The sequence below is a fragment of the Python bivittatus genome, unplaced genomic scaffold (genome assembly GCF_059951505.1).
Source record: "Python bivittatus isolate LINGU-HERP-01145 unplaced genomic scaffold, Pbiv_v1 ctg000590_np1212, whole genome shotgun sequence".
In the NCBI taxonomy this organism is placed as follows: domain Eukaryota; kingdom Metazoa; phylum Chordata; class Lepidosauria; order Squamata; family Pythonidae; genus Python; species Python bivittatus.
The window spans coordinates 2255645-2278179 of NW_028277086.1; the positions used below are offsets into that span (position 1 = coordinate 2255645).

Genomic DNA, 22535 nt, shown 5'->3' on the forward strand with positions numbered 1-22535 from the left:
TGCAGTGAATATCATAAATTTATGGGATAACGGGATGAGAGGTGCCATCGTAACAAGTTACCCAGCTGTTCTTCATGTGAACTGTTCCTGACGTGCACTGTTCTGGAGATGACCTGGATGAAGCGTTCACCAGAATTAAGTAAACAAGCTGGGTATAAAAGAAAGGATGGAAACCATGCCCACCTCGAAGTGCGAGACGACTCTTGTTGGAGCAGGGGACCAATTTATTTTGAGTGAGTTGGATTCAATCATTTTGTAACATGGGGAATTAATTTTCCAGCATTTAGACAACTTTGTGTAACAGAGGCAAACAGGCAGCCACAGGAGGGTCAAATAAATCAAGATGGCAGCCATGGCTGTGATCAAAACCCTGTCTTTTTTATGTGCAACAGAGAGCTGCCATCTTGATTTTTTTGACCTTCCCTGGATGGTAAGCCATGATGTGGTTTCTTATGCTGAGTAATGTACCCATTGTGGTTTCTTGCTTAAAATGTGGCATGGACTCAGCCAAAATTAGTTCAATAAATTGCAGAGGAACCACAGGTGCGTTCTTCCAGACATAGTCACTAAGATTTGGAAGTCACCAAAGGGGTCTTACCGATCGCAGGGCAGACCAAAATGCACCAGTGTTATTGGGTGAATAGGACTTGAGTCCAGTTGCTTCCTGGCAGTTAAAAAATGCAGTGGAGTTTCCAAACTGGATCCCCACCAGCCTAAGATTGTAAGCCCTGCCCTGCCCTGCCCTGCCCTGCCCTGCCCTGCCCTGCCGGATCAGACCCCAGGCCCGTCTCATCCAGCAGCCTGTTTTCCCGGCGGCCGGCCAACTGCTCAAGGAAGTCCCCGAGTCTCCCAGCAGATGCCCTTCAGAGGCAGCCCACTGCCATTGAGGCTCGGGGCCACTGATCCCCAGGACTTCCATGAATTCCTCCGTCCCTTTTTCAAAGCCAGCCTAGCCAGTAGCCAGCCCCGCCTCTCACAACAGCGAATTCCGAAGCTTACGGGTTGGGCAGAAATATATTTCCTTCTGTCTGTCCTGAGTCTTCCAGGAGTCCAGTTTATTGGGTGACTTCTAGTTCTAGTATTTTGGGAAGGGGGGGAAATCTCCTCCTCCTCTGCTTGATCCCCGTCACGCATCGCTTCGGCCACCTCCATCACGTCCCCTCATTGGTCTCCTTTCCAGATTAGAAAGCCCCGAGAGTCGCAGCAGTCAGATCGGATCTCTCTGTTCGGGACTCTGCCAGTGTGCTGTGTCGCGGGCATAACAGCTCATGGTAAGCCCCAGCGAGGCCCGGTTAGGGTGTGGTGGTGCAAATGCATCCAATTTGAGTTACTCACCGTATTTATAACTGCCACCATTGAGATGCTGGGCAGTTTGCAGTACGGAAACATTTAAATAAGATGTCCACGGTAGGAGCTAAAACACGTGCATTTACAAAAGCATAACCACCATAAAAACCGTCAAACTCCTCTTTGTCCCTCTGAGAGGGGCCAGGCTGATTTCTGAGGGTAAATAAGTAGGCTGTTACTGAGCAGCAGGGCTTATGAGCCTCCAGCCCGCTCCACACCACACATTTTCACTTTGTACAAACCATGGCTTGGCGTGATGGGTGAACCCAGTCTCCAAATAAAATTTTATTAATGCACACTCTTTGCAGGATCATTTTTATGGGAATGACAGAAGGGCAGCGAGCAACCCAAACACAATGAAAGGTGTTCGATAAAACGTTATCTCCCGTTGTATAAAGATTGGATTCACAGCAAATGCAGCAGCAGTTAAAACAGCCTGAGACGAGATCCCTTGGGAGCTACAAGGGTCGGTCCAAACAATTCGAACGAACAAGCTCCAAAGGAGGAGGAATTCCCCCCGTGGGCGCTTTCACCAACCAAGGCTTGCTGCTCTCCGGCGTCTTCCAAACACGCTTGTTTTCTCTGCTGTGCTGGCAAATTTACGTAACGTGCAAAATCAGCCGCACTGAGGGAAACTCCAGCATTTGAGCGCCCCTTTCTGTATTGCACCTTGCAAGTTGGTGATAGGGCGGGAAAGACACACCCCGAGACAGATGTCAAAGGGGCGGTTTTGCAGCGTCTTTTCATCAGGGCAAGCATGTTTTTGCCTATCAATGTTTGCATTTTTATTTATCTATGCAATTTTGGCATAATTTATGCAATTCTTGCATGTCCAAGCGCGTGCCGCAAACGCACGCCTCCAAGACACCTAAGCAGATGCAGAAGTAAGCCATTCCTTGACGGTATTGCAGAATCGGTGTCCAGGAATCCCCAGAGCGCGCAGCTTTTAAAAAAGCAGCCCATTAACGTATAACGTTAATGTAAGAATGTAACGGTGACGACCCAGCACAGTCACGTCTGCGAGTGGCTCGCGCTCCGTCGGGCAAATCCCCTGCCAACCGCTTTGTCGCAGAGCAAGCGGCGGCAGCCGCGCGCTCGCCCCGCCCTTTTAACGGCAGCGGTCCGGGCGTTCCTCCGCCGCCAAGGAAAGCCGCGCGGCGTCCGAGCGCGCAGCACCAGCGGCGGCGAGCGCAGCCGAGCGGCCCGGTGCGCGCCGAGTCCCCGCGGCTGGAGGCGCAGCCATGGCGAGCTACTCCCGCGAGTGCCGCCTGCGCTTGACCCGCGCGGCCCCGCGGAGCTTCGACTGCGTCTCGCTGGGGATGCCGCCGCAGGCCCTGCTGGACCAGCTGGTGGGCGACCTGCAGGGCCACCTGGACGAGATGGAGCGGCTGCGCGTGGGGCTGCTGGACGCCTACCCGCGCCTCTCGGGCTGGCAGGGCGGCGGCGGCGGGAGGATCGCGGCCGGCGGCGGCGGGTTCCAGCGGCTGGAGCAGAACGACGACGGGCGCACCTACTGCTTCAGCCTGGAGGTGGGCGACTTCGCGCCCGAGGAGCTGGCGGTGAAGGTGGAGGGCAGCAAGCTGACGGTGAGCGCGCGGCGCGACCAGAAGAACGAGGCGCCCGACGGCTGCATCTGCCACGAGGTGCGCGAGGTGCGCAGGGAGCTGCTGCTGCCGGACGACGCCGACCTGGAGGCGCTGGCCTGCTGCTTGGCCCCGGAGGCCGGCCGCCTCCGCATCGAGGCCCCGCGCCTGGGCTCGGGGCCCGCCTGGGAGAGGACCATCCCCATCCCCATCTGCCGCGCCGACGGGGCGCCCGGGAGCCTCCCGCCGGGTAAGAGCCCCTCGCCCGGCAGCCCGGAGAAGGCGGCCGCTGTGCTCTGAGCGCCCGCGCGCCCCGGGAGCGCCGTTGGGTTGCGTTGCGCTGCTCCCGGGGCCGTTCCCGCTTCGTTCGTTTCCACTGTCGGGGAGGGGGGTCGTTTTAAGGAGAAGGTCGCTTGCGCGGAGGGGAGTCCGTGCTGCTGCTTGAGAACCCGAGTCCGGATGTCTCCTGAAAGGGCGATCGGTTAAAAAGTTTGCTGGATTTCTTTGAATAAAGTTGCGTTTTCTTGCATTGCGATCCGGTGTTTCTCTTTCCGAATATGATTCAGCTTCGGGGACGTTTTTAAAGGCTCGTCTGGAGCTTCCCAGGCGGTTGCTGGATTGGGACGCCCCAGCTAGAGAATGTGCTCCGGGCGCAAAAACGGAGATTTTTACAGAATTTATTGGAGGCTTTTAATCTGGGCTTCTGCTCTTACCGCTCGATGTATGTTGGGCTTTCCCCACGTTCCTATAAGCCGATGCTGAAGAGGCGTGGACTTCAATTCCCAGAATTGCCAGCCAGCCATGCTGGCTAGGGAATTCTGGGAGCTGAAGTCCACATATCTTAAAATTTGCCAAGGTCGAGAAACACTACAATAAGTCATAAACCCTGTTCAGTCATCTGCAGCAAATTTAAATTATTTTGTTAATAAATTCTGGGAGTTGAAGTCTGCATATCTTAAAGGTGTGAAGGTTGAGAAACACTGATCCAACACAGATCCCACCAGGGTTAGATGGTGCAGCTGATTCCAAACCTCGTTTTGACTGGGAACACACAAACTCTGCATAACAATTTTGCAGATCAAAAGACCTGCCCGCAAAATTTGCTCATATCGACTCCCCGGACCCCGAGTTCAAATTCACCCCTGCAAACTCGCTCAGCAGCTGTGCAGGGACAAGATCCCCTTCCCTGGCCGCGTGCCCAGCATCTGAGATCCTGCGAGAGGCTCCAACCATAGTGAGGGACCAAAGACCCCACCTATTAGGCCAGCTTCCTTAAGCTGGCTCCTTCAAATGCTGGGCTACAGAACCCATCAGCTCCTGCTTGGGAGAGGATGATGGGAGGCACCCCCTGAAGCCAAGGCTGAGAAAGGTGGTAAGGGTCATGGGAAGATTAAGACATCCTTAATGGGGATGAAGTCAAGAACCAGCTTGAACCCGGGATACTGGAGAAATGCAGGGTGGTCCGGCTGCAACAGCTCGTGGCCTCACCTTTCTCCGACTCCCTGAGAGATTGAGATTCTGCCTACCTGTGCCCAGAATGCCAACAGACTTACACAGCATTGGGTTAGAAGACAGGACTGCGGGGAAACTCAGAACAAAGATAATTTTTTAATATTTTTAAACAGGATTAGAATAATTTATATCAGTTCTCTAAATAGCATGTGACCACCTGTGTCTATTATATACTTAAAAGAAAAATTCAGTTTATTCTGACCCAAAGTTAAAATCCAGTAATAAGTTACTCCAGTTTTACTGTTTTGGGCTGGCATCAGATCCTTCCCTCTAAGCAAACGAGGATCAAATCTGGTTAGTGCTTGGATGGAAATCCTGCAGCAATACAGGTGTTCCAGGTATGGTCAGAAAAGTCAAAATGGTAACCATACGATTCACATAAAAACCAGGTGGAAGTTTAGTTCTTGTGTTGCAGCTGCCACCTTGACTTTTTTGGCCCTGCAAACACCCCTGGTTGTGCTTTAGACTGAGAAATTGGGGGAAAAATACTCCTGAAGGCAGCTGTGTCAGATTGCTCCTGTACAGTGCCGAGAGAATGTGTTCAGGTAGACATTAAAAGCTGAACTTGAGTCTAAAGTCTTCGCTGTTTTAGTATTGACCAAGAAAAAAAAAACACATGCAGAGGCCACTGAGCAGCACGTGGGGTGCTTAGCAGATCCACAAAGATGCAGAGGAAGAAAGACCCCAAGGGGGCCCCTGGCCCCTTCCCAAGGAACACTCAACCACAGCAGAGAACACTCTTGGGACAGAAAACCTTTTGGGAACGGAGGGTCATTTGGAAAATAAACCAGATGTTTGGGACTTGAATGGTTCACAGCATCTTTTGCCATGGGGTGCCCCCCCATGTATTTAATTCCAACTCCTGTTAACTCCAAGCCTTTCATTACATTGACAGCTGACGCCTACGATGCTGGAGGTCACTGTGTTGGGGAAGCCTTGCTCTGAAGGAAACCTGTTCTGTTACACTTCCCACTAGACGTTTCCATCACCCAGAAGCAGGAGGTTGACAAGCAGGACAAGTTATCCAGTCCAGTGGAAACCAGTTGGAAGAAGGTCAACCCTAATGGCCTTGGATTTGTTGGTGGTAGTGCCATAGAACGGGAATGGGTCATATGCGTCACGTAGTGGAGCCCCTGCTCAGGGGAACAGACACTATAGTTAGCAACTTTAAGATGTGTGGACTTGGACTCCCAGAATGCTGGCTGGGGAATTCTGGGAGTCCAAGTCCACACATCTTAAAGTTGCCATGGTGGAGAAACACTGCACTACAGCATCTTGGAGAGAGGTTCATTCAGCTGCTGTTGGAAGACCTCCAGTGAAGGAGATCCCACCCTTCATGTGGCAGCCTCTTCCATTGGCTGACAGCTCACACAGCGAAGAGGTTCCTCTTGAGGTCCAGTCTGAACCTCCTTCCTCATAACTTTAACCCACTGGTTTGGGTCCTGCACTCTGAAGCAAGAGCGAGCAACTCCACTCTTTCTTCTGTGTGATGCCTCAGAAATGTGTAGACTGCTATGACATCTGCCCTAATTGTATCTTCTGCAGGCTCAACCGCCCAGATCTTTTAGCTCTTCCACATAGGTCTCCAGACCCTTCACCATCTTGGCAGCCATTCTCTGAACTTTCTCCAATTTGTCAAAGTCCCTTTGAACTGGGGTGCCCAGAACTGGACCCAGGAGTCCACATGGGGTCTAACAAGGGCAGAGTAGAGGGGGCAAATTATTTCCCGCGAGGACTTTATGCTGCCATTACTACATCCCGCAATAGGATTTGCCTTTTTGGAAGCGGCACCACCCTGCTGGCTCACATCTATGGTCAACAAGGACACCCAGATCCTTTTCCCTGCCAACCCAGGACTTCCCCCATCGTTGACTGGAGTCTTTCACTTTTTCCTACCTGGATGCTGAACTCGACATTTCCCCCTCTTCAGTTCCATCCTGTTCATTCCAGCCCATTGCTCAGGCCCGTTTAGCTCCTTCTGAATCTTCTCCCCCCCCCCCCGACATATCACCAATGCCTCCCAGTTGGGTGTCATCTGCAAACTTGGGAATTGGCCCCTTCACTCCCTCCTCCAAGTCACAGATAAAAATGTTGAACAGCACCCAGAGCCCGGGGTTGGTCAAAATTTTAAGCAATGCCTTGGAGGCGGGAGCCGAATCCCCATTCCCTGAAGGGCTCCGATTCCAAGAAGATCCCATAAGATGCTCTGCACAAGGTAACTGGGAGGTTTTCCAGGCGTGCCACACCCTCAGCACGGGCCAGCCCTGACCCACACAGGGGAGCAAGGGCCCCTCCACGCCCACCCTGAGCCTCTGGAGCCAGGAAACTGTTAGAGGTCCACGGGCTGCTGCGCGCTGGGCCAGCGAGCCTTTTAGCACAGCAGTGTGTGACTACAAAGAGAGGAGGAGAAACCAGATTCCACGCAGATCACATTCATGGGAGAAAAGACACACAGTTCTCAAAGCAAGAAAAGGCACGTAAAGGTGCAGTGTTGCTAAAGGCTTTCGCTCGGGGGGGGGAGGCGGGGGGACACCCAGGGAGGCTCACCCAATTTGACAACCAGCAGATTCTCTAGCCTGTGGGGATCTCCACAAATTGGATCCCGGGGGCTCTGGGGAGCGGGGGAGGCAGGTCACTCGTGTCATGACATCACCATGGCTACCGCCATCCCTAGGCCTGCATCCTTCCAGCGATTCCCACTGCCAGCGGCCCGTGTGCTGGGAGACAGAAAAGGGCTTGGGGGGCTCCTCCTTCCACCCAGCACACCAAGACTGGGGGGGGGGGGCTGCTGCCATTCATGGTGGGGTTCCAGCAGGAGCGACCCTCCTCTCCTCTCCTCTCCCCAGTGGCTTGGCCGGGTCCCTGGGAAGGGGACACAGAGTCTTGCTGGGTGCGTGGTGCAGGGTGACTGAGGAGTGGTGGTGTGGGCATGCGAATGGCTTGGTGTTGGCATGGCAGCATGCAGCCCCCAGTCTGGGGACTCGTCCAGTCCTGAGGATGGAGCAGCTGTGCATCCCCACAGCAGCCACTGGTTGGTTTCAGTGCATGGTGCTGGAGTGATGCTCGGGCGCCGCGTTCAGGGGCTGTTGCCCTTCTGCAGGTCGATGAGGAGCAGGTAGAGCTTTTTCGTCACGGCCACCTGAGATTGAAGCAAACCAGCGCTTGGTGAAGAGGGTTTCGAGGGGACAAGGCGGGCTTCCGAGGCAACACGCCTGATCTGCCAGTGGGGTCGGTCTCCCCACTCCTGGCGGAAAGCTGCTAAGTAGCTGGGCTCCGGAGGGACGCGGCCACCCGCCGCAGTCGTGGACAGCAGAGCTGAGCTAGAAGTGCCCAGTTAGGGGGCCTGGACCACCCCCACCCCTCAACTCGCCATGCCCATGCAGTGAGAACCCAGAAGGCCAACGCAAACTTCTATCACCCGATTCCAAGCTGTGTACGAGATCCTAGTACCTGCAGGAGTTACGCCTGTCTTCTCAGTACAGGAAATGAAGGGGCGGCTCCGCGGACCGGGTGGGGACAGGCCGTGGCGTTGGCTCGGGGTTATGCATGCCAGATGGGGACAGAAGCTGACCTGGGCGGAGGGCAATGGGGGGTAACTTCTTCTGGGAAGGTGGAAGGACCAGAGAGGAAGGGGCCCCAGGACAAGCCACGCCGAAGCCAGGATCCAAGGAAGAACCAAGGATGAGCAAGGCCAGCCTCACGGAAGGTCCCCCAAAGGTCCAGGATGGGGACAGGAATTCAGATCAAAGGGCAGGACAACCTTGGGGGAGGCACCCTGAGCAGTTTCCAGGAGGGCTGAGGGGGGAGGCTGAGGGGAGGCTGGGAGGGACTGGAAGAGGAGACCCAAACGATCAAGAGATAGGAGGGCAGCCCGTGGACAGCTGGCCTCATGAAGGGCAAGTCAGGTTTGGTGGCCAGAAACCTGGGAAGAAGCATTTCCACTCCCGTGAGGAGACCCCACCTTAATGAAATCACTACAAAGGAAGGTGGAAATTCTTCAAGATTCTGAATTTACTCCAGGAAAGACCCTTTCCTGAAATCCATGTGGTTCTTCCTTCCTCACTCCTGCCCAGCCAGGTGGGGCTGGACAGCCTAGTTTTGTATTTGGGGAAGCACCCCCCCCCCATCAGACTGGCGCAGTTTCCAGGCCCACTCTTGGCAAGAACCTCAGCCTGAAAGGCCAGCAGGTTGTACGTCTAGGTCTAAATTCAGTGCCCCCAGGCATGCACCAGGGCTGGGGGTGGGCTTCTCCCATTCTTGTTGAACCCCTACTGCTTATGGGGGCAGTTACTGTGGGAGCCACAGTCTGAAATGGACCAAGGGGGTAGAAGGCATGTGTGACGGCTGCGCACATGATGCAAACAGTCGGCATTCCCAAATTAACCATCTCAAGAATCCATTCCTGGGTGCTATGGAGGAACCCCCACAAATGTGACATCCGCCCCAACTAAAGTATGGTAAGGACCATGAGGATTGCTGTCCAAAACAACTTGCTAATTCTTTCTCTAGATCAGTGTTTCTCAACCTTGGGAAGTTTAAGAAGTGTGGACTTCATGCTGGCTGGGGAATTCTGGGAGTTGAAGTCCACACTTCTTAAACTTCCCAAGGTTGAGAAACACTGCTCTAGATCATACACAGCTGACAGGGGAATTCTGGGAATTGAAGTCCACACATCTTAAAGTTGCCAAGGTTGGGGAACATTGATCTAGATATTCTTTTTCGTTCAGCAGTTTTGGATTGAACGGAGGGCCCTCAGCAGGATATGAATGAGTTGTGCAACCAACCGACTACGCAGCAACGGCGGTGTTGCATCTCCTGAAGAGGAAAGTTTCCATCCGAGTAACAGAAGAAACGTCATTTGGGAAGGCAGAACAGACCAGCTTGCAGCCTGTTGTGACTTCCTTTGCTGAAGGCGGCATTTACAGCTCAACTCCGGTAGATGCATCACCCCTTTTTGCCACATGAGCTAAGTCACCCCGCTGCCATCTTCAGAGCCTTCTTTGCCTGAAGGCCCCCGAAAGTGTCCGATTACAGCTCCCCTCATCCCAACCTGGCTAATGGTTGTCCTTGCTGGGACAATGGAGGCCTGACACGCTATCTGGGGGGAGAAGCTGAGATACACAGCGAGATGCACATTTTCAAAAAACCGTGTATGAGAGATTAGACCCCCAATTTCATCTCTCCTTGGTCTATTTTGTGCTCACTAGTCCAACATTAGAGGGATTTCTTTCCTTTTCATCTAGCCTGCCTGAACAAAATGGGATTTAAAAGAATGGGGCTGCCCTACATGGTTTCTCCCCAATACCTGGTAGGCCTCCGGATCCTGCAGCCTCTTATGGACAGGATTGAGCTTATCCAGCGACGTCTGAGCGTGAATCTTGATCTCCATGAGGGTGGGAAGGGGCTGGCAAACCTTTGGGGTGAGAAAAGCAGAAAGAGAGGAGGACCTTCAAACAAAGGTTGTCCTAAAGCAGCCTAACTTGGCCTTGTGCCCTCCAGATGCGTCCCACTACTACTGCAATTCACTCTACTTAGAGCTACCCTTGAAGACCACTTGGAAGCTACAGCTGGTCCAGAATGCAGCAGCTGGAGTAATGATGGGGTCTTCCCAAGCCGTCTGCGTGTCACGGCTACTGTGAGAGCTGCATTGGTTTCCAGTTGGCTTCTAGGTGCAATTCAAGGAGTAGACTGTCACTTTGAAAGCCCTGCATGGCCCAGCACTGGCATGCTTGAGGGACCTCTCCCTGGTTTCTGCCTGTCCAATAGGATCTAGTAAGGGAGAGGCACTTCAAGTCCCATCATCATCAGGGACCATGAGGACATGCCTTTTCTATGGCTGCCCTTCCCCTTTGGAACAGGGCTCCACCTGAGGTCACCTCAGCACCAACCCCGTTGCATGCAAGAAAATGTGGCTGTTCCAGGGGTTTGCAGAAGGTAATGGTTGTAGTCAGGACTGCTTAAAGGACAGAAAGAGGTTCTGTTGGTATTGATCACAAGTACCAGTTGCAGGATCAGATTAAAGAAACTTTTGGCTCTCTGTCTGAATCTTGAGGTTTGTCCACTGAGGTTTCCTGTGTGGTGGCCTCTGACAGCTGCAAGAGCATCTGTGGGGAGGGTGTCAAAAAAGTCAAGATGGTGATTGTGTGGTCAAAGCCCCACCCTTGTTTTTGCAATGCATCAGGATATTGATTGGAAAGGTTCTTTCCTATGTTGTTTTAACATTTCTTACAAAGCTTGAGTGTGTGCTGTTGAGAGTCAACTGCTGTTAAAGTGGCCTACAAGCCCAAGGAGGGAATCCAGTTGAGCTGATCTATATGCAGAAAAGCTCATTCTGGCTGATCTTGAAAAGCAAAGCAGGGTCAGCCCTACTCGGGAGAGGAATCCATTAGTCTCGACTGGGAAGTCCAAAGTATCTCAGAAGGTACCACTGGCCAACCCTTCCGTGCTGTTGCTAAGCAAATTGCACAGATATATCCAGATAATTCCCAGGAGTTGAGCCTGGCTTGAGGAAGACTTTATTTTATTTTAAATCGCATAAAAAGAATTTCTTAGCAAATCAGTCTGAAACAAAGATGCCACTTCCCTTTCAGAGAGCTGAAATGGCTTCAGCACAGGCTGTCTTTTTATATTTTTTTGTGATCTAATGAATATTTTACCTAACCGCTCATGCCTCATGTTGGTCACAGTCATGAACGGAGGTAAGATGATCTCTCAGAAGAGAATAGATGCAGCTCAGAGCACTGAGGATGTGACCTAGCTGGGCAACGAAACGTCCGCAAGAAAACAACCAGGCTCGGAGACCAACAAGAACCCAAGATGATCTCTTTTCAACCCCCCTCCCCACTGTTTTTATCCATGTACCTATTTTGAGGTAGATCAATTGAAGTGAAAGAAAACAAACAAAAAAATGAAGACATATTTTGCCCTCTGTCTTTTCTCACCCTTGCCCCTAAATTCTGCTTAAATTCCTGGTCCCCCTCCAGGCCTGTTATGTAAGAAGCTCCAGCTGAGTTTATGGCTTTGACACCTGATGCCTTATGGTGCTTTCAAGTCTGCTTTTGCTGATAAGGAAGAAATGGGGGGTGTCCTCTCTCTCAAGCTGATTTCTGGTTTCAGACAAGGGTTTTCTTCTTCGTGTCATTTGGCCTTGGAACCAATTTCTAATGATACTTCCCGGGAGACACTGTCTGTTTCACTCATATTGCCACATTAAATGATGCTTTCTGCCTCTCCTGCCTCTCCCTTACGCCGGCCTCTCCATTTTCTGCCTCCTCCCTCTACTATTTAATGGGAGCTCAGGGGCGGCACGCGTAGTTGCATGCAAAAGCATCCCCCCGCTGGAAGCCCTGGATAGTTGCTACAAGCCAGCGTCAGTTAACCTGGAGCGCTCAGAAGCCCGGGAAAGCTCAGACAATGTTCGTTAACAGCAGAAATGTGCTGTGCTTGTGTAAGGTCCAAAGCAGTTCTTTCAAACCATTTCCAAAGCTCTGATATATACTAAAATATTAGGGGCCGTACTCGTTACCCAAGCACCCCCATGAAGCAAAGGATCTCTTGGCTCCCAGAGGAAGATCTTGTATTTCTCCCCCATTTGGGACCATATTCCATCACATCTGGAGGAGAAGCCCTGAGACTCTGCTGCAGGACAGCGTGATTCCCAATGGACAGCAGATGGCAAAAGGGAGTTTACCACCTTACCTGTCCATCTTTAAAGTAGACGCGGTGAAGGACTTCCACTGCAGCAGGAATCAACTTCCCAGCTTTCTCGGTTCCTCCTAGAGGCCAAAACTCAACCTCCTGGCCAGCCTCGGGGGCAGACTCTTCCTCCAATGCCATGAGATCCATACATGGGAATCCTGCAGAGAGCCAAGATATAAGTTTATAAGAACATAAGCAGCACCTTGCTGGATCAGACCCTTGGCCCATCTGATCCGGCAGTCTGGTCTCCCAGTGGCCAACCAACTGGCCAAGGAAGCCTACGAGTCTCCCAGCAGATGCCCTTCAGAGGCAGTTCCAATGCCTCAAGGCTGAGAGCCATTGGTCCCCAGGACTTCCATGAATAAAGCACAGCCCATTTAGGATCTGTGTAGGTCTCTCTTGCACAGAATCATATAGCCATACTTGGGGTAAAACTGAGCTTGGGTTGCTCCTGTGATTCCCTGCCCCAAATTGACAGGACTGTCCTTGCCACAGGCAGAAAATACTGCATGGGGAATAGGTGCAACTATGAAGTCTACGCCTTCTCTATCTTACCAAAAAGCATCACGTGAAAGCCTTGATTGACCATGGCCATGATGGGGTTGGAGGCCAATATCTATGGGCTCTTTCTCCTTATCTCACATATTTGACTTTTTGGCTTACCATTTCTAACTCTCTTTCTGCCCTCTGGAAAGGGAATAGCATGACAGGTTCATATCTATGCAAGTATGGATGGAACGATTCAAGTTTCAGATGGTGCCCCAGTCACTAGGGCTGCTTGGCCCACCACATGGCTTCTCCACTCCACTGCAGCGCTGGGTGGGCCACAGGTAGCCACAGGACCTCCACACCCACCTCCACCTAAATCAAGAATTGAATGCATCTGCCTAGAAAAGTTCTCTCCCTTTGTAGATCCAGGAGGTTGGGTAGGCCAAGAGGCTCTGAAAGCATCAGGTAGTCTGGCATGGTCCAAGGCGATCACCAATCATACCTGCAGCATCCCAAAGTCTGTAGACCACTTTCCTTCCGGGCAAGGTTGTCTTCTCTGGGTCTTCGGTCACCTTCAGCCTTGGAGAGCCATTGACTTCTACCAGCTAAGGATGGAGTGAAATGCCACAAGTTAAAGGCAGTCTCTCTAGCCAAGTGCGCTCAGATGTGCGGTACTGTAATTCCCATTAATTACAGAAGCTGCAAATGGCTACATTGAAAACTGCCAAGTTGGAAAAGCAGAGTCCGTGGGGTTCTCTGAGGTTGGTGGTTTTCTTGCAGATGTTTCATTACCTGACTAGGTGACATCTTCAGTGCTCTGAGCTGCATATATTATCTTCCAAGGGAGTATAATATATGAGAGAGTGGGGTTTGCTCTCCGTTTATCTACAGCAGCTTGCCCTGTCAGTGTTGGAGGGGGTGTTGTAAAAGTTGGAAAAGGCCTGTTACGGGCAATAACGGTCCAGAAAGGAAGGAGAGATGGGTGTCAACTGGGAAAGGCAACAGCAAGTTCAGAAGTTTGGCAACACAGGGCTGGTTGGCCTCAATCTGCCCAACATACTCGTTGCTGGGTTCTTCCTGCACCACGTATGTTTTAGTTAGAATGTTAAGAGCTGCATGGGAGCCAAACAACAGTCCTGGCACAGTCTTCCTTCTGTTTCCAAGAATGTCTCTGGGTTCTCCATCAGCCTCCGAGGCCTTCTGAGAAGCTGAGACGCTGTGGCTTTGTCTGGAAGGGTGCCCAGACAAGGAGCTAAATGTAAGCACGGGAGCATCTTTGGGGCTAGTGGAGTGGGGAGGCACAATGTGGTTATTTTCTCTTGGTACATGGTTGCTTTGTGACTGGCCACGCTCACCAGGAGAGCCATTTTGTGTGGGGGCCCACGGCCCACTCCAAATAGCTCAAAGACTGCCTACCGAAGCTGCTGTGAGAAACGTTCAAGATCATTCTACATCTGGTGTGAGGAGGTCAGATGGTGGCTGTAACACTCCTGTTTATATTTCAGGCTGTTGGAACGCTGTGAAAGGTGGAACGAAGGAAGCTAGTGATGCTCATAAAATGCTGAAAGGGTTGCACCTTTATTAAAAGCCCCTTACTACTCCTCAAGAAACACACGGGCAGTTAAGGTTGATGGGTTAGCGTCAAAGGTTGCACCCAACATCTGAATGTGGTTGTGGAACAGGGACCTGTGGGGATCAGAGGCGATACCAGTCTCATGCCCCTTCTCAGGGCTGATTGGCAGAAACCCTCCCCGAGTCCTCCTTGGCGCAAGTAGCTACGGCCATTCGCTTTGCTGAACCTCATCGGAATCAGAAGCCCTAGAGGCCGACCCTTCTCCCCTGCCCCAAAGCAGAGCGTGGCCTGCAAAGGCTGCCCTAGAGAATGGACCTGGCTTTTGCCAACGCCACAGGAATGCCTGAATAGCGTCTCCTCCTTTACACCCTGCCAAAACGTCGCTCTCATCGGGTGGGGGGAACAGTTACCTTGTAGACACAGCCTAAGGTCGTCTGAAGAGGACACGTCACCAGGTGGGTCCCAACGCCAATCATATTGATTTCATTGCCCTGTGAGGAGCACAGCGAGACCAAAGGGTAACTCCCGAACCCAGGTGCACAGATTTATCACAAAATCTCCCACTGTCACTCAAATCAGGAGCAGGCCAGGCTTTTGAACCTCAAGAGAAGAGTTTCCTCTCCTGTCTTGAAGGAACCCACGTTATGAACCTGTGCTTCAACCCTCCGTTTAGTGAGTAGCCTCAGTCTTTCTCTCCACCCATCTGCGGTACGGGGATAATAATATAAATATGGGGTGATAATCTGGACTGCTTTGATAGCTCCTAAGACACACGAGATGCACTATTTATCACACCGCGCCACTATCACTACACAAGTATTTCTTCTGCTGCTAAAATACACGGTACTCCACTCTGTACTGGGCCCAATCTTTCCTACCACACACTTCTTTGGAAAAATTCACGTCCTCCTATGTTTACACATTGGCATGTGGCTTTTAATAATTATATTGTTATATATTGTTTTCACTTATTTATTTCATCCAATTTATAGAGCTGCCCATCTCACATACGTGACTCTGGGCAGCTCACAAGTTAAAATAACAAAAACAAAACTCATAAATAACAACAATTAAGAGTTAAGACAAATATTATATAATAATAATAATAAACAAGGACTTCCTGCATAACTTCTACCGTGCATGAGATCCAGATACAGGCTTAACCATTTGGCATAATGTGGTTAATATACATCAGCTGTATTTGCACAGACAGGTAAAAAAACAAACAAACAGCAGCTGCATTTTCACAACAACCTGAGTTTAAACTTAGTTAGTCTTTTGCGGGGGTTTAGAACATTGTGCAAACCCAGCCAACTTGGTTAGAAGGTGATTCAGCGTATGATGCAAATTTAGGAAATGCACTTGGCGTGCATTTTAACAGTAAGACGCTGTACAATTTGAAGAGCCTTATCAGCATATTGACTGGCGTCTCTCTCTTCAGCTGGAGGAGAGTCGGCTGTGCCCGAATTGAAAAAAAAAACAGGACAGGGGAATAGAACTGGAGGAATTCTGACGGCTGCAGACCTTTACAACCCCGTTGCCACGTTAAAGATCCTCTCTCTCTGTTCCTCACTGCAAAGGATAGGAAAGCTTTGGGGCTCCAGCCAGCACCCTAAAATATCACCCACCCCATGCCAGCTGCATAAGCACATCCTCACCTCTCGAGACAGTTCTTCCAGGCTCTGTTCGCTGACATCATTGCTTACCGTGATGGGTATCGTTTCAAACCAAGGGACGTGGAAACTGGAAGGGAAGACACAGGGGTTAGGAGGCCCACCCCCTACAGAGTCCAGAAGCCCCTCATTTTTCCACTCCAACACACAGCCACTTCCACAGCCCGTGCCAACCGTCTCCAACTTTTCCCATCAGTGGCAGGGACTGGATCTGGATCCAGAGCAACGCTCTGCCCAGTCCTTCCCTCCCGAGGATGCAAACCCACCAAACGTTCATTTCCATATCAGCAGCTCCAAAGGTGGAGTTGATGCTTCTGCAGAATTTAAACTCTTTCTGTCAAGTGGGGGGTGGTAAACCTTTCAGATTTTTTTAATTTGGACTCTATTCCTTTACGGAGAGACAAGATTTATTTAGGGCCTCAATCTGAGGGATTCCGGGCAATGTTCAGAATTCAACTATTGAATAAAGCAACGATAATACAATTAATAATAATTAACACAAAGAGTCTAAAACAGCTCTGGAAGGCCACAAGAGTGGAAGCCCCCCATTCAATTCAGGAGTCAGGCTGTTGCAAAGGAGGGGAGACCCCCGGAGACCCCCTGCTGGGGAGCCTCCAGCTACCTGGATGGGGCAGGCAGAAGCCGCTGGGGAAAGTGATCATCCCTCAGGTACCAAAGCCCTTTAGAGCTTCATAGGTGATAACCAGCATCTTGAATTGCACTCAGAAACACACCAGTAGCTAAATGCAGCTCCAGAACAGTGGTGTAACCCAGTGGTGACAAGAATGCCCAGTGAGCACACAGGATAACCCATTTTGCACCGGCTGAAGCTTCCAGGCGGTCTTCAAGGGCAGCCCCTTGTAAAGCAAAGCGCAACAATCCAGGGCGCGAGTGGCTGTTTCAGGCAAGGCTGCAAATCGCACACTAATGAGAGCTGGGCAAAGGTCCTCCTGGCCACAGATGATCTGCTCTTCTGGCAGGAGCCGTGAATCCAGAAGGAACCCCAGACAGCAGGCAATCAGCGCCACCCGCCAAGAGTCAAGGTCAGGATGACCCCGAATCAGGGGTCTTCTGAATGAACTGCTGCTCTGCCTCAGAGGGATCCAGTTAGAGCCTGCTCCTCTCAATCCAGGCCCTCCAGGTACCAGGACAGGGTTTCCACCCCATCTCTCCACCAGCCTGGGGTGGGACCTGCAACTGGCTATTATCTGCCTCTTGAAGGTTCCTCACCCTGAACCGAAGGATGACTTCAGGTGGACACAAATCAGGATTAGAGAGAGGGGTGCTTTGGGGAACAAAACTGTGGACCAAAAGAAATCTGGCTAGTTTATTTTTAAGGAACAACATGAGCATCCCTTCTTCCTGTAAGTGCTCCTCCCTCCAAATCCAAAATACACAACAAAAGGTCTGGACATTTCAGTTTCCAGAGGATGTCACAATGTCACCGGCCACACTGTCTGCAAGCTTGGCAGGGGAGGGAGGAAAACTGTAGTCCTAAGGTTGACTAGTCTTGGATTAAATGAAAGGTTTAGTTTGATCAGCCTTGGGGGGGATCTTTCCCTCCCACTAAGACCTCCCCCTCCCACACAGACAAAATCAAACCAGCCCAACACCACCAAACTCACTGCTTGCTACAGGTCCGAAAGATGTGCCGGATCTCCACTGACTGCTTGGCCAGGTCCCCGCTGTCCAGCCGGACTCCGATGGCTCGGTATCCCAGTTGACTCAGTGCGAGGGCGACGGCACAGAAGTTGGGGATGCCACTCCTGGGAATACCAAGGTGTCAATCAGGCTGAGATGCCTGGCTTTCAAAAGGGGATAAAGCCTTGGGACTTACAGAGCTGGCTGTTCTTTGTTTCTCCTTTACCCCCTTAAGATCTTTTAAGACGTGGTTGAAGTCCTTTGGCTAACCGAGACCCCAGTTTAAGTCCCGATCCCTCCTTTTATGTCTTAATGCCCCTGAGGAATAAAAGGAGGATCAGCACTTTTAAGTGGCGCAGGCGTGGTGGCTACTCATGGAGAAAGAGGGCATGCTAAGCTGTAGCCCTCCTCCTGAACCAGCTACAATAAAATCTTTGCCATTCAATTTTGGTTAAAAACTTCACTGGCTGATAAGAATAATCAGCAGAGATGTCCAGAAAAAGAACTTCACAAAAAGATAAAGGAATAAAGGCGTATATGGAAGATTCACAGAGTGCTGAAGCGGTACCCCCTTCTAGTAATGAAGAAATGGATTATTATGATTGGTCACACCGTCAGCCAGATGTTTAGACTGGAGCTGGCATTTTTATCTGCCTATCGAGTCCTTCCCAAGGACCTGGGATAGGCAGATGTTGTCTGATGGTGTTAAAGGTATCGTTATTATTGTTATAACTGTTATTATTATTTAGATTTATTATGGCCACCCTCTCCAAAAGACTCTAGGTGGCTTTCAACATCACAAAATGCAGTTAAAAGAGTTAGATTTTAAACTTAAAACAAGAAAATACAACAGCCTGGACTGAAAGTAGTCATACAATCCGAAAACACGACGGGCTCCAAAGAGTATGACTGAAGACAAAACATTGTTCTGGCTGGAATCAGGATGTGGAATAAATAATTCAACTATCGATGGAACAGCTCAAGCAGGAATTAAAATCAGTATGGGATAAATCAACAACAGTACTTCAAAAAGACTTTGAAGGTAGGCCTGACCATCTTAAAAAGCCATTAGGATATGACTGAACAGATTTCAGAGGCTGCTCAGACAGCTAGCGAGGCGTACAACACTGTTGTAAAAAATTAGAGAGAGACTGGAACAATTCAAAAAGATATTATGAACATGATATTGGACTTGGCTGAGGTGCAGGGGAAAAACAGAAGGAACAAGGGTTAGAGGCATTCAGGAGAATGCAGAAAAAAATGACTTATTAGCATACCTTATTCCAAAATATCATCAACCTGTGCCAGAAGTACAATTTACTGAGAAATGTGGAGTGTGACAGCCCTGTCGCTGCTTAGCTTTTGAGCCCAGACAAAGATGACCAGGCCAGCCCCACCCAAAATCACAGCCACTCAGATTCCAACTAAAACTGGGGTTTTCAGCCTTGACTTTTCTTACCTCATGACGCAGTAGGTGTCCACCAGCCCTTGGAAGTTGTGTGGGTAGGCAATGGCATAGGACATGAACGCTGCCCGCTCTCCACCACTCACCCTCTCCAGAGGGACATGCAGTAATTGGCATACTTGGGTTAACCACGTCTCCACTAAGGTTGGAAAATCCACGGGCTCCTTCCCAGTCAGGGGCAGCAGGCTCTACTGGGGAAAAGAGAGAGACTGCCCAACTTCTTCTCAACAAGCTCTACTACTTCAGCCGCAATCTTGGGATCTGGGATTTCTTGGCCATTGCTCAGAAGGGACCTTCCACAGATGCTTCTTGCAAGACTGATGGGGCCCTCCAGTTTATAGGACTTCCTGGCTACTTGCTCAGACCTTTCATGAAGGTCCAGGTCTGTGTGTCTATCCCCAAGATAGAATCTTCACAGGAACAGCTCCCAGACTGTGGAACTCCTTGCCCAAGGATAGTGTCTATCTCTATCTTCAATGGTCTTTAGATCCATGGAGGAACCTCAGTTTCAACCAGCATAGACAACATCTGAATTTCTACCTTCTCACCCACTTTTCATTATCAAGGGAGGCAACAGTCAGTTGTGAACTAATTAGTTTTCTTGTTCTACTTTGCATCTAGCTTGAAGTCTGGCTGGGACGGAGAGCCTAACAATGCACATAACAGAGTGGGTCTGTGGCATGTTGCAGGCACCCAGCTGATGCATTAACATGTTGTGAGAATGAGCCATCAAACTAATTGATCATGGAGTCCATTCATTGGACTACAAGTAGTCCTTGACTTACGACCACAATTGGGACTGAATTTCCATTGCTACGCAATGATGTCATAAAATGAGATGTCATGTGACCACATCGCTTAGCAACTGCAATCCCAGCACTCCCCACTGCAGTCATTAAGTGAATTCTGCCAGTTCATTCCGGGCTCGGTCCCTCCCAGCCCTGACCCTCAGTTAAGGGACTACCTCCAACTCCCCCCACCCCCATCTCCCCTCATGTGATGGAATGGTTTGGCGAAGGCCGCGCTCGGGGAGATAAGCATTTCCTTAGCCCCCAGAAAGAGCGTGGGAAGGTGAAGAGGATGAGACTGGCACCACCTTAAGGAATTCACGGTGTTTGCTTGCTGGCTTGGGGAGTTTAGATTCAGTCTGGTGAGATTTCTGTCTTGTGGGTGAAAGCTAATAAATGCAATAGAACTGTATCTGTACTGTCTCGTGGAGTTCTTTGGGCTGAACCTGACAGAAACACAGTAATGGCGTTTTGTTAGCCCAGCGTTTAGCTTCTTGTGAGAATCACCTCCTAAAGGCAGGACCAAACATTTCTTAAAGGACAATAAAGGGAACCAGCTTCAAGCAGTTGAACCACAGCCATCTTTCTGGGAACTCTTCTGGGCACCCTGAATACTAACCCGTGGGTTTACGTCGGCCATGGAGGTAAAGGAGGACACGTAGGAATGAGCCAGTGTTCCCTGTGCTGGAATCCCGTAGAGTTTCCCAGCGAGGACGTTGCTGGTACAATCAAAACCTGGAAAAGGGTAATTGCAAGCTTTTTGTGAGATGGGCGGCCATATAAACTTGATATATAAGTAAACAAACCAACCAAGGGGACAGGAGCAGCCCTTAAGCCCTGGGAGAGGAGACAGGGTTAGGAAGACTCCCTGGGGTAGAAGAGGGAGGAGAGGAGAGGTTTCCTGAGAAATGAGGTAACATTCAACCTCCCTGATTCAGGAGAGAACAGCACAATCAGACTGGCAAGAATTTGTTATTACAGCCAATCTCGATAAAAGGACTTTTAGCCTCCGGTGGAGCTGATGTCTTGGTCTGGTTTACTCGTGGGGCTGACCTCAGGCCCCACACGCTAGCCGTCGAAAGGAGAGCCACCAACTGGACCTACCCCCCACGTAGGAGTACTTGGATGCCGAGAGGCCTCCGTCCAGCCCCTGAGCCCGACGCAAGCCCATCTCCATCAGCTTCTTGTCTGGACCTGCTGCAAGTCGGAACCGGGCCGCGTTTGTAGCCACCAGGCTGCAGAGGGAAGATCCAAGTGGAGCATTAACTGTTTACCGTATGGCCATCCACCCATTACAGAGCACTAATGCAGTTAACAGCATTGCTAGGACTGACCGAAGTCTTCTTTTTCTTTTCACGGCGCACCCTAAAGCATTGCCAAAATTTGCTGGTCACAGTGTAAAATAATTCACGGCCTAAGCTTTTCAAGAGCACTTACAGAGCCTGGTGGCTTTCATGGGTTAAGCAGCTAACATTTCACCCCCAAAATATCCTATGCAAATCCATGCATATGGACCCTTTACATCCTAAATCTAGTCTCACCAAAACAGAAAAAGAAAGTCATGGCAGAATAGCGTGAACTGGCACAGCAACCACACACTGAAATAGGGTGCCCTCCTTAGTTCATTTTCCCACCCACCTCATTAAGGGGTCACAGAGAATAGGCCTGTGCGGACCTACTAGATCGTAATGAAATTAAAGCATGGATCTTCTTAACAAAACCAGTCACTTATATATGGTTTATGCCATCCTAAATAGCTTACAGGTAGTCCTCACTTACTGACCACTCATTTAGTGACCATTCAAAGTTACAACAGTGCTGAAAAAATAACTTTACAGCCTATTTATGACCATTTACAACCTTTGCATTGTCCCTCAGTCACATGATCACCATTTCAGTCAGTAGTCAGTATGCGTTGTCCTGTGCCTGACCTGTGGGTTTTTCTTCCTCCACCCCTTGCAGAGCAGAGATTGGAGAGGAAGAGATTTCAAGACAGTAAGCTGTTTGCTCTTCTACACATTGAAAGCAATGCGATTGCGCCAGCAGCGGGAAAGAGTCAGACAAAGCAGAGATTGCCTACAGAAACTGCTTGCTTTCTTCCTCCCCTCTCCCCTCACAGAGCGGAGAGATTGGAGAGGAAGGGATTTCAAGAGAGTACTGTGAGCTGTTTGCACTGTGCGCCTGTGGCTCCCAGCCCCAGGCTGTGGCACGATTGCATTGCTTTCAATATGTACAAAACAGTAAGCAGGTGCTGGACCCTTCCAAAGGCGGGGGAGTAGTTAGGAGGCAAACCCAAAAGCCAAAAGTGTGAAACTGACTCTTTCCAGCTGGAAAGCACAGTTGTGGTCACAGATTTCCCACTTAGCGACTGCTTCGCTTAGTGGCAGAATTGCTGGTCCCAATTAGTGTCATTAAATGAAGACTACCTGTATTGTAAAGAAAAGTGGACACTGTTTGCACAACATACTCAGTTTGGTCCTTAAATTAACCTATTTTTTGGGGGGGGGGGTTGGCACTCTCAGCATCTTTTACCCTAATCTCATCACTCTGATGGGATTTAGCAACATGCTAGGCCAGAAAAAAACTAACTAGACTTAAAACTAAATAAAATTAGCAGGTTCTGCAGCTGTATAATAAAAACAGAGGACAAAGCCCATGTTCTAGATTGGCAAAGCGTATAACCAGCTAATACCCCCACTACATTAAAACAGGGGTGTCTTCAAGAGAGAATGCGTTGGATTGGAAAAATGGGTTTTCTCTATGTTG

The 22535-nt window shown here is 50.3% G+C and overlaps 2 protein-coding genes across 2 annotated transcripts in view; one reads left to right on the forward strand and one right to left on the reverse strand.

The window, feature by feature from the left end:
* Positions 1–1161: 1161 nt before the first annotated feature.
* Positions 1162–3735, forward strand: LOC148214728 (heat shock protein 30C-like). The gene has a single exon (XM_088148877.1). The coding sequence runs from the start codon at positions 2589–2591 to the stop codon at positions 3228–3230; it is 642 nt and encodes a 213-aa protein (XP_088005003.1). The 5' UTR covers positions 1162–2588; the 3' UTR covers positions 3231–3735.
* Positions 3736–4524: 789 nt separating this feature from the next.
* The window catches only part of NAPRT (nicotinate phosphoribosyltransferase), a 29888-nt gene continuing 11877 nt past the window's right edge, over positions 4525–22535 (reverse strand). The window contains exons 4-13 of the mRNA XM_088148868.1: positions 20874–21004; positions 20389–20504; positions 18976–19169; positions 17501–17641; positions 15861–15945; positions 14613–14693; positions 13132–13234; positions 12141–12298; positions 9748–9855; positions 4525–7581 (exon numbers count right to left, since the gene is read on the reverse strand). Of these exons, the coding sequence (XP_088004994.1) occupies positions 7519–7581; positions 9748–9855; positions 12141–12298; positions 13132–13234; positions 14613–14693; positions 15861–15945; positions 17501–17641; positions 18976–19169; positions 20389–20504; positions 20874–21004 (1180 nt within the window). The 3' untranslated portion in view covers positions 4525–7518. The remainder of the gene's footprint in view (positions 7582–9747; positions 9856–12140; positions 12299–13131; positions 13235–14612; positions 14694–15860; positions 15946–17500; positions 17642–18975; positions 19170–20388; positions 20505–20873; positions 21005–22535) is intronic.

Bases quoted from the DNA above. Each gene is read 5' to 3' on its own strand.
- LOC148214728 (XM_088148877.1), top strand. From the start codon at position 2,589: ATGGCGAGCTACTCCCGCGAGTGCCGCCTGCGCTTGACCCGCGCGGCC.